This window comes from Tachypleus tridentatus, chromosome 2 (assembly GCF_004210375.1).
Source record: "Tachypleus tridentatus isolate NWPU-2018 chromosome 2, ASM421037v1, whole genome shotgun sequence".
In the NCBI taxonomy this organism is placed as follows: domain Eukaryota; kingdom Metazoa; phylum Arthropoda; class Merostomata; order Xiphosura; family Limulidae; genus Tachypleus; species Tachypleus tridentatus.
The window spans coordinates 111,938,601-111,950,749 of record NC_134826.1 but is presented as its reverse complement, the minus strand read 5'-3'; the positions used below and the strand labels follow the sequence as shown (position 1 = coordinate 111,950,749).

Below are 12,149 nucleotides of genomic sequence, written 5' to 3'. Positions count from 1 at the left end.
ACAACCACGTCTTGAAGATTATGAGCAGCAATCTTCAATATTTGTAACACCTGTTGACCTCATTTCCTTATCCTACATTCTCTTTCAGACAAATCGTTCAGGCAAATGTCTCCCTTTTTCATTCAGAAGGGACCAGAGGGACTTTCTGGCTCTCCAAATTCAGCAAAGAAGCTTCGACCTAGTGACATATTGGTGGAAACATCCACAGCTCAACACAGTGAATTCCTGTTGCATTCAAAGGTGATTGGGGATATACCTATTGAGGTTTCACCTCATTCTACTTTAAATTCATCACATGGAGTTATTGTTGAGAGGGATTTGAAGAACATCTCTGAGTCAGAGATTCTCGCTTCTTTCTCCACTCAAGGAGTTTCTGCAGTGAGGTGTATCTCCACTTGCAAAGATGGAATTACGATGCTGACCAATATCCTCATTCTGACATTTACATCACCAAGTCAACCTGCCACCATCAAGGCAGATTATATTAATTGCAGGATATGGCCATACATTCCAAACTCTGTTTCCTGTGTCAGCGGTTCAGTCACTCAAAGATGTTGTGGTTCCGTGATGTGTGCTCGTTACAGTGGCAAGGATCATGATGTTTGCGAGTGTGAAACAGACCCTCATTGCATCAATTGCAATGGCTCTTACCCACCCTACATTCTTGCCCTAATTGGTTGGAAGAAAAAGAGGTGCACCATTTTAAATTGATTCATAACATTACTTATCCTGAGGCTTGGAAATTGCTGTCCACCACTTCATCTCGGACATATTCTGCTGCACTTTGTTCCACTACTACAGTGGGAGTGCAGATGGATCTCTCTGTGCCTCCCAATGAATTGTTCTTAAAACAAATGAAAGGTTTTATTACCTCCATGGTTAAAAAAGTTGATTAATTAATTTCAACATCCATCCTGTGCAAGGACCTACCCAATAGACCCAGGACAGGATCCATGGAGTTGACAGACCTCCCTCGAATAAAGACAGTAAAGAAAAAAGACGTGGTTGTAAACAGAAGTGTTCTCCACCCAATTTACCTATATATAAAAATGGCCACCTTGGAACTGTCGAGGTTTACATTCTAATCTGGATGACATCAAAACGCTGATTGCTTCCTACTACTCTATGTCTTTCCTTAAAGGAAACATTTTTGAAACCTGCTGATACAGTTACCTTTTGGTGGTTTTCTTTGTACAGAAATGACAGGCTGTGTGATGGACGAGTGCATGGAGGGGTGGCATTGTTGGTTGATCAGCATGTGCCACTCAACACATCCTTGGAAGCCATAGCCATCCGTGTTTCCTTGAGTCATACCATCACTGTTTGTTCTCTCTACCTGTTGCCTGGACCTATGATCAATCAGACATTGATGTTCTTATTGAACAGTTTCCATTTTCCCTTTTAATCCTGGGGAACTTAATGGGCATCATCCCCTCTGGGGAAGTGCTGATATTGATAGGTGGGGTTGCTCTGTAGAGTGTATGCCCTCTGATTGCAACCTTTCTCTTTTTGATAATGGTTCTTCTACTTATTTCCATGCACCTAGTCAGTCCTTTACTGCTATTGATCTCTCAGTTTGGTCCCTTTCATTATTCTCCCATTTTTCATGGAAGGTTGATAATAATCCACAAGGCAGTGATCATTTTCCTGTAATTTTGAGAGAGACTGGGTGTGTCGATGCCACCCGACCCATGTACCCTGGTGGAAGCTAGATCATGCAAACTGGTCCTCTTTCACTACTCTTGCAAAACTTTATTTTGTCATTGTCTGTAAACCATCAATAGATGAGTGTATGGCAACAGTAACTGACTGTATTATACAAGCAGCTGCTCAGTGTATTGCTAAAACTTTAACATATTTTTCCATGATATCCTCGTCCATGGTGGAATCCTGCCTGCCACATGGCACAGAATGCTCAAAAACAGGCCTAGGATACTTTCCATAGATATCCCACACTCTTGAACTGCATCGCTTTCCAGCAGGCCCGTGTACATGCTCAATGGATAAGATGATAAAGCCAGAAGGAATTTTGGATTAAGTTCACAACCAGCATATCTTCTACCACCAGTTGCAAAGTCATGTAGGACAAGATTTGAAAGGTCAGTAGACAACATAATTCTGTCCCCCTCGATCTTGCTCTCTGATGACCAGGAAGTAGCTGATACCCAGAGTATCACTGGTACTCTAGGTGAAAGCTTTTGCTGGGTGTCTAGCACCCCTGCTTCTTCCTCCACTTTCTTAGCCGTCAAGACTCGGGCAGAGTGATCACCTCTTTCCTTTCGAGCTGATTGTCTCTATGACTATAATCATCCATTTACACTGGTGGAACTCCAACTGGTCCTTTATTGGTCTGGCAGTACATCAGTTGGACTTGATGATATACACTATGAAATATAGTGCCATCTATCTCCTGCTTCTCTTGCTATCCTCTGATTCTTTTCAACTGGATCTGGCAGGAGATTGTTTTTCATGTTGCCTGATGCCAGGCTATTGCCCTGCCTTTTTCCAAGCCTGGGAAGGATCCCAAGATTCCTTCAAACTACCATCCGATTGCTTTGATGAGCTGTCTCTATAAAACCATAGAGAGAGGATGGCTAATGCTCATCTTGTTTGGTTCCTCGAATCAAACAACCTCCTCTTGTACACCCAGTATGGATTCCAATGATAGTGCTCTGCCATTGAACACCTGATGTGACTTCAAACATCAATTAAAGAATCCCTTCTCAAACATCTTGTATTGGTATTCTTTGACATTGAGAAGGCTTATGATACAACATAGAGGTATGACATTTTGTAAGACCTCCATATATATGGGTTATGTGGCCATTTGCCCATTTTTATTAATTTTTTAAGGGACACGCAATTCCAAGTCCGTGTGGGTTCAACACTTTCTCATTTTTTTCTACAGGAACTTGGAGTCTCTCAGGGCTGTGTTTTAAATGTCACACTTTTCAGTATAAAGATTAATGCCATCACTTAACTCCCTCTTACTCTTGCAAATGGGCTCTGTTTTGACAGCTTTCACATCTCGTGTCAGTCATCAAACATGAGGTATGTTGAGCAGCAGCTACAGACTGCTCTCAATCATTTACTGAAGTGGACCATAGCAAATGGCTTTAACTTCTCTCTCTGAGCTGACCTTTATTTCACACATCAAGCAATTAGAGGTTAAATGTACAAGAGCACTGAACATCCTTTGTGTCCTCTCCTCCACCACTTGGGAAGCAATTAATGTTCTGTGCTAAAGACATATCATGCTCTTATTTGATTGAAACTAAACTATGAAGCACTGGCTTCAAAGATGCTGGACCCCTTTCATCATGAAGGGCTTTGCCTCTGCACCACGGCTATGTGCACTTCCCCGGTTTAGAGCTTATACAGTTTCATGAACCTTCTTTGCATCTCCACTGTTTGCAACTGTCTTTACTATATGCTTCAAAATTTCGTTCCATACCAAAGCATCCCACCTGGGGTTGTTTTCCTTACTCGGTGGGCCAGGCTTTTTCAAAATAGATAATCTGCCATTGCTCCTTTTGGCCTTCGTATCCAGATGCAGTTGGATGAATTGGGTCTGTACATGAATGGCATTGCTGTATCCACTGGTCAGCCCATCCCTCCATGGGTTATTACAGTCCCCAAATGTGACCTATCTTTAAGTCATTTGAGAAAAGCAGACCCTACCAATTGGAAATACTGTCTGTTGTTTGCTGAACATCTTTCGAACCATCCTTCCATTCCTATTTATACAGATGGTTTGAAATTGGGTTACAGTTGGCTCTGCCATGGTTTGTTGTGGTTCGGTTGCTTGCAGAATCCCCTCTACAGCTTCTGTGTTCACTGCTTAACTGTATACTATTTCTCTTGCCCTAGATCACATAGAAGCTTAGCAGTACCCTAATTGCATTACTTATACTGACTCTCTTAGCTTTCTACTGGCCCTGGAATTGCTTCACATTAGTTCACTCCCTAATCTTGCTAATATTCAAAACTGACTGGCCCATTTATCTTTAACATCTACTTCTATCCAGTTTTCTAGATATCTGGCCATGTTGGTATTTGCAGGAACGAGCTCACTGACTCTGCAGCAAAATCTGTCTGCTTTGGCACTATCACTGCTGTGCCTTGTTCCATGCATGGACTATGGTCCTGTATTCAAGGCTTGGCTCCATACCATTTGGCAGTTGACTTGGAGTGAGCAACGTGAAAACAAGCTTTTCCAAATAAAACCCTCTATTGGACTTTGGCGGTCTTGCTTTCTGTAAGGATGAGAAATAGGAATATGTTCTTACAAGATTATGCATTGGTCACAGTTTTTTAACTCATTGTTTTCTTTTATCTGGGACTGATGCAACAGTGTGTTGTCTGTGTAAAACTCAGGTCACAATAAGCCACTTTTTACTGTCTTGCCGTTGTTATGCCTCTCAACGACGGCACCATTTTAAAACAAGTTTTGTTCCAATTTTTATCAGTAATGTTAGTGTTATTGGTGATGGTAACACTGTCTGCCTTAAAAATGTTTATAGTTTTTAAAGACCATTAATTTTTTTAATGCTATTTACGTTTGTTAATTTAAACATTAGACCTTAATGTGATTCCCTTTTAAGAATCAAAGTACATCAAGTTAGATTTGAAATTAGAAAATGGCCATAACATGAAATAACTCGAACCCAGGAATGGAAAAGCCAATTTCAGGTGACTAACTGTAGTTTTTGAACTTACCCATTAGTCTTCCTAGCGAGTTATGGTAATACTACAATTATGCTACAGAAAGTGCTTTACAACTTATATTACTGTAGTTTACTGTAGTTTTTCTCTTACTGCTGTAAACTAGATGTAAAAATTGGATTTAATGCTATTTATTTTTTTAATTCAAAAATTAAACTGTTTTACCTTAATTTCCTTTTCTGACTTTTACTAATTTTTACTTTAATTTTAACCTTTTATTTGATATTTGGGACAGATAGCCTAGTTGCTATGCACAATAAAACGTCAAACCAACTAACCTAAGGAATTTGTAGTGAGGCATCTGATCTTACTCTTTTCATGTCTCAACCACTTTTTCTACCTCCCTCAATTTCCAGTGGGGACTTTTGACACTCAACTGTGATCTTTTTCCCCAGATTTTGGGATGGTCAAGGTGGACTTCTAGAATGTTTTTCTCATTTGCTTCTGTTCCAACAAATCTTTTATGCTTGTCCTCTTATTCTCCTCCAAGAGGCAACAAGTGTATGGGTTGATTGGTCAGTCTATAATGTTGTATCTCACATGCATTTCATATTTTATTCATGTGTATGTTTTTAGTTTGTATGTCTGCTAAGGCAATGTTCTTTTTTTTTTTTTAACCATTAGTTTCTCTGCCCTATCCCTTCCTCTCTCTCTCTCTCTTCATCTGGTGACATGATACACTCAATACAAAAGAGGGTGTTCCTCTTCCTTTCTCTTTTCTGGTTCTCCATCTTTTCCAGGTGCCTCTTTTACAAGATGGGAAAATGTCTCAACTCTCAAGTGATTTTGATTTGGTGATCTAAGACAATTCATCCCTTTCTATCACTTTATCAGAACATTTGGTAGTATACTGCTCTTTTAATCATTTTCTGATGATGAACCATACAATGAAATTTGTTTTCTTCTGTATCAGTCACCCAGGAGGCACCTGATATCACTCTCAACCTCTTCTTCTAGACTCATTTTTTACAATATACATCTGATATTCTGTCACATTTTTGATGTCCTGATTCTTGTCTTAGATTGCATTTGAAGTCTGAACAAAATACAAACTGTGGATTGGTTCTCCTGAATTCTAAATTTCTGGTTACTGTTCTCTCCTCTGGGTACTCTTCTAGCTGCTTTAGCTACTCCTCTCAATACCGTACTTCACCTTTTCTGGTTCCCAGCTTCTTGTCTCTAAACTCCTGCTCTAAATTAATTCAGTCAGAACTAGTCCAACCTTTTTCTCTATTCTTCTTCATCTTCTCCTCGTGTGCATTCTTCTGTTCTGGTCATTCCATGTTGAGTCCTCTTGCTTGATCCTCACTGGCCAGCTCAGTTATGTTGTTTTTTACTGGACCTTTTCTGCCCCTCTCCTCATGTTACTCTACCTCTGTCATGCTCCCTAACCCTTCATTTTCACTCCTTTCTCTCCAGTCTGGCAGTGTTACCCAGTCCCTTTCAAGATTTTCTAGATTCTTCTTGTGGTATTCTTTCTTTCTTATACTGTTTGTTCTTTCTTACTCATTGTCTCTATAAAAATGGCACATGTTCTATAGTTGGTCTCTGCATTGTGCTCCCTGGCCTTCTATGATACTCCATTTTGCTGAATTTTTACATTAATTTTTTTACTTTTGACAATTGCTGGCTACAAGGAATTTGTGTAATACTTCTAGGTTTTGTCATGCAAAACTCCTTTCCTGTTCTTACTCTCTTGTTCTTTTAGCCACCTTCATTCTTTCCAATCAAGATGTCAATTTTCATGCCCTTATCACATTATCACAGTGCATATTCATCCTTGAAATTGAGAATGGAACTTCGAACTTGGAAAGACCTTTTTTTGCAAAAATACTTAAATATTACAACAGCAAAATATATTCATATATAAAATTAATGCATGTTGTGGAGTTGAAAACAATAGTCTTTCTTTTCTTTTTAATCTGTATTCACATGCTGAACAAATAAATAGGAATTTATAAAATTTTGGTAAAATCTGGTTAATTTTGACATAGATTTTAGCTTCCAAAAAATGCTTGAGATATATTCTGAGAGTGCTTAGAATGCATTTGAAATTGTTCTGAGCAATTCAGTATGTATCAAGTTTTACCCTTACTCTCTTTTCTTTAGTTTCATGTTCCTTGGACTTGCTAAAGTCATATTTTTCTTTTTTCCCTTTGGCTGTAGAATATCAGCTTTCCATTTTATTTTACATCACTTGAGGCATAAAACTGTTCAAATATTCTATAATTCTTATCTGAATAAAGATACAAGTGTTTGTGTGTATGTGTCCAATAAGTTAGAAAGATTTTCATGTATTTGAACCAGAATAATGCAACATCTCCTAAACTATCATAATGTTGGGTTTATTTTACACACATTGCATATGCTTTTGTGCACTCATTAATATGGTAAGGTGACAACAAGCCTAGAAAATTCAAGAAATATGTAAAAATGGTCAAAAGTTCAGGCAAATTATTGACATTTTAATGTACCGGTTGTTCAGTCTGTTATTTTATGTGACAATAATTGCAATAATTACATTACACTTTATGATTGGTTTGATAAAATGTTTGTTCTTTTAGACTTATTGCTTTAAGGTTAGTAAGAAATTGTAAGAGCAATTTTATTTCTGTAGAGCAGTTGGATAAAAATTCACTTTTAAAATGCATGTTTTCCTTGTTGTTTCATATATTAACTAAATTAGATAATTTTTATTTTACTCTATTTAACAACTGTACATTCTAGAGTGACAGTCACTTTTTACCTTTCTTGTGTACATTATAGGTAGAGACAACTCAGGTCTTAATTATCAGTAAAAACATATTTAAGCCTAATCATACATAGCACTTCTGAGAGTATCACAGTTAGTACTAAAGTAAACTTGTTTAAGTGGAATAGAACAGGAAATCATTAACTTTTTCTAATATATTTTAGTTAAACATTTTGAGAGCTTGCTTTGATGCATACTATATTAAAAGAATTACTGCATAGCCACAGAGTTGAAATTTTTGTTTACAGCTAATGAGGTAGTTACTGGATATATCAGATGTCATATATTTAACTTCCACTTTAAAAAGTTCAGTTGAAACTTCTATTACCAATGAGAAAACTTTTGTTACATGGATTATAACCATTTAAAAATTATATATCAGAACAAGAGGGAATCCTTAATTGCTGATGCACTTTAAATTCTTTTAGACATGATTAAAGTAAATTAATCTGAGACTTTTTTATTCCTTTCAATTAGCAATATTTTTATGCACCAGCAATACCAAGTGTGGGGAATATATGTATATCTGATTCAGTGTTATTACTCCTCAGGATCTCTACCAGCCTATCCTCAAATTGAAATTATTTTAGGCAAGATTAGAGTAAATTAATGTATAAGACCTTGGGCATGGTCAAATAAATCAGTCAAGAGATGATGGAACTATGAGTTAAAAGGTTTGTACTTGAACATAAAACAGCCATTCTATGAGCTTTATGCTACACCTAAAAATTACTGTATGTATATTTTTAGGAATGTGATAGATTTTACATATTTTTGTTTTATGAATTTTCAAAATGTTCTGTTAAAAGCATTTGGTTATTACTATGTTAAAGAATTACATATCTTCAGAGAACCCAAGAACTAAAATATTTTTAATTTATTGAAAAATGATGGTATCAGTTAACTGCATTGGATCATATTTCTAGTTTAAGTTAGTTATAGAAGCAATGAAATGTGTAAACTACACTTACGCAAATGAATGAATTTACAAAATTCTAAATGAGAACTTAGAATTTCAAATCACATGTAATAGAAAAGGTTTTTTTTTTTTTCAAATTAAATATTTACTCTTTTTTTTCCTTCGCGTATTTCAGATTTTTTAATTGGGCTTCTGAACTCTTTTGTTCATGTGGTTATGTATGCTTATTATGGATTGTCAGCATTGGGTCCACACATGCAGAAGTATTTGTGGTGGAAGCGTCATCTCACACAGCTTCAGCTAGTAAGTTATTTAGCTTTACTTGAAACATCATCCCACATAAATTAACAACTAGATAAATATGCATATATCAATTTCTGATGGCTCAGCTGTAAATCTGACATATGATGAAAAAAGATTTCACTAATCGTAATGGGTAAAGCACAGATACCACATTGTGTAGTTTTGTGCATAATACGAAATAATATTTTTATGCTGTTTTAATGCATTTTTAGGTATATATGGTTGCTTTTGTGATTATCTTAACCTTGTGCACATGCATTCTTCAAAGTACATACTTTATAAAATGTTAAAAACCCTATATCACAAGTGTTTTCAAAAGGGTTAGAGGAGGTGAGTGGGTGTGTGTATAGGATGCATCAAGACTTATTGAATGTATGTATTTTGCTAATATTATGAAAGTACACACTTTATGACCTTTTTAGAGTTTCTTTCAAAATGCAATTAAACTACCTTATCAGTGTATATTAGCACTTTTTCAATGGGTTATGGGTCAAAGACCATATCATTGCATTTGTTGACTTGCATTCAAAATTTCATTGAGCTACTATTTTATGGATTTGTCAATAAGTTTAGAATAAAATTGTAGATTATAATTCAAACTTTAATATAATGTATGGGTTAATTTCTTGATTTAAAATTAAATATTAAAAGAACACTTAAATATCAATGTATGATTATTATGAGGTTGATCAAGTGACAGATCCCACATAACTAGAGTATAGAAAATAACATAAACTATAGTGTTGCTGAAAACAAACATTTGAAATGTATTTTAGAGGTTACAAAGCATAATTTTGTAATCATGACATAAAATCAATTTGCACTCAGACTAGCAATGAAATGGATTCAATATTTTCACAAACAAATATTTAGTAAAAATCTGATTTTTTGTATGCAAAATACATGTAATCTTTACTGAAAGTCTACCAGATTTGTGAAGATGCACATGCTGTACTGAAAGTTATAGTGCTAATACTTAACGTGTGCAAGTTTGTAGACAAACTAGTATATGTTATACAGAGTCCATCACAAAAACGTTAATAAAGTTTATTTGTTCAGAACACAATTGACTGTCCCATATTCTCTGTCATTAAAAGATGTCCATGATTCCCTGTGACATTACTACTGAGCATGTTTGTAACCAATAGAAAGAATGTACTTTGAACATCTTAAATTAGATAATTGTGGTCAAAGCCAATATTCCACTGAGAATGCTTGATGAGCATAAACTAAATATGTTGCTTCATGCTTAATATAATTTTTTAACCTCATTATAGGTTAGTTAGAAAGCCACATAAATTGTAGTAGTTTGGGGACATTATTTTCTAGTGCACAGTATATTTTTTGTCTTCTGAAATACGTATCTGAAAAAAATTGTTTATAGGCAATCAATATGGTGATAAATAAGCTTAACACTTTTGCAACAGGTCACAAATCGAAGGCCATGTCATTGCATTTGTTTATTTGCATTCAAAATTTTATTGAACTTCTATTTTATGAACTTATGAGAATAAGTTTGGTATCAAATTGTAGATATAATTGAAACTAATATTATGAGTTAATTTTTAATTTAAAAAGTAAATATTAAAATAACATGGCTAAATATCAATTTTTGTGAGTCATGGTAATGCAGCACTGATTAAAATAAAATGTTTGTGATGTTGAAATACTAAGTGTATAATTTTGTACAAATTAGAAACTCATTACCAATATTAACAAGCTAGAATATAAAGTAAGAATCTCACCATTTTTTATGTTGCTGAAATATGGTTTGTGTACTGAATCAAATACAGTGCCCCTTTCATTTCTTTCTGCTTTTGGAAACAGCCCCTTATATACACTTACTTTGATATATGATGTGAATAATCAATTGACAGCTTAGAATGTTCCCATAGTAGTTCTAGCAGTCATTTTAATCATTTGGGATATATTACCTTATAATTGGCTCTTTTAGAGATGTTTTGTCAAAAATCCTGTTGACATCTTCAAATTCAAAATCTCCAATATACTGGATATGACTTCTATAAACAGTAGCTCATTTGGAGATTTCACTTTATTTTCATTTTTAACAGTACTTATGTTGCAACTTACTTTATTGTCGTAGGCAGATATTTTTCCAAAATCCCTGTTGTTATGATGTAGCTTATGCTGTTCTTCTTGTAGATGTTTTGCTGAAATCCCCATTGAAATCTTCAATTTCAAAATCTTTAATATATTACAGATGACTTCCATAAACACTAGCTTGTTTGGAGCTTTCACTTCCTTTTTTTCCTCTTATATTTATATTAGTTATATGTATTTATAGTTTTAATTTAGTTTTTCCAGGAGATATGTTACATGCCTCTTTTTAAGTTATATGTGAACTTGATTTTTTGGGGGAGGTATCACCAATTTGTTTCTGCTGGTATTTGCATGTGGGTTAACATTGTATCTTCATTGTCATAGGTACTGTTAACTGTTGCAGATACTAAAGGCAGTCTCCTGTGACAATGTTGTACTACCTTGTATTTAGTCAATTTGAACAATTTTTAAAAAATACTGCTATAGCCAATTAAGGCTACACATTGCTTCTTTCTTAAAATTTTAAATGAATTAAATTTAGCAGATTTAAAGTCATTAAATTAGAGAATGCATTACACTATGTAACACAAATTTTGTTCCTGGATAGTATGTGTTATTTCTTAATTGCTTATGTTGTAAAAGTACAGAAAATGGCCATTATTCCCTTCAAACTTTTGTGACCTGGATAATAAAATTTAGAAATTAACCTACTTTCTATGTAAAAAACGGGCAAATTTGCACATTTTAATTTGCATAAGGTCTGAATAAAACAACATATGAATTAAGATTTACATATATTTATAGTAAACTTGTACAAAAATGTTGAGAAGTGAGTAGTTTTGAGATTTGCGACTGTAATGTAAATCACTTTCACGTATCAGCCCCCAAATATAGTCTCCCATCATGTTTTCGTTATATGCTCCCAGGTCGCAAAAGCAAAGTTTGAAGAGAAAAATAGTTTTTTTTTTCCATTTACTTTAGGCATAAGCAATTGGGAAATAACACTTTCTGCCCAGGAACAATAAAAAGTAAAAATTTTGTTACATAGTGTTATTGGTATGTTTTGTTGCCTTTTCCATCTTTTTTGATCTATTATGGTTTTATTTCATAAGCACAACAAATGAAAAGTTCTGGAGTGGAGCAATTTAAATAAGTTTAACACTGTGTATGTAATGTTGATTGTACATCTTGGGAAGTAGATTTTACTTAATCAGTAGGTATGCTCTAGTGAACATTAACTGTTATTTTACCTTTTAAAGGAATCAACAATTAAAATTATCCCAAATGTCTGATTTTCACATTATTTTATCTCAAACAACCTATGTTTAGAAGAACACAAACAAAAATAAAGTCCATCATGTACAATGATTTTGTATTGTTAATCTTTAT

The 12,149-nt window shown here is 34.7% G+C and overlaps 1 protein-coding gene across 3 annotated transcripts in view; it reads left to right on the top strand.

Annotated features, from left to right (window-relative positions):
- Positions 1 to 12,149, top strand: part of LOC143244853 (very long chain fatty acid elongase 4-like) — a 60,559-nt gene that overhangs the window by 32,894 nt on the left and 15,516 nt on the right. For all 3 annotated transcript variants that reach the window (XM_076490266.1, XM_076490264.1, XM_076490265.1), the window contains one exon: positions 8,572 to 8,699. In XM_076490266.1, coding sequence (XP_076346381.1) covers positions 8,572 to 8,699 — 128 coding nt within the window. The remainder of the gene's footprint in view (positions 1 to 8,571; positions 8,700 to 12,149) is intronic.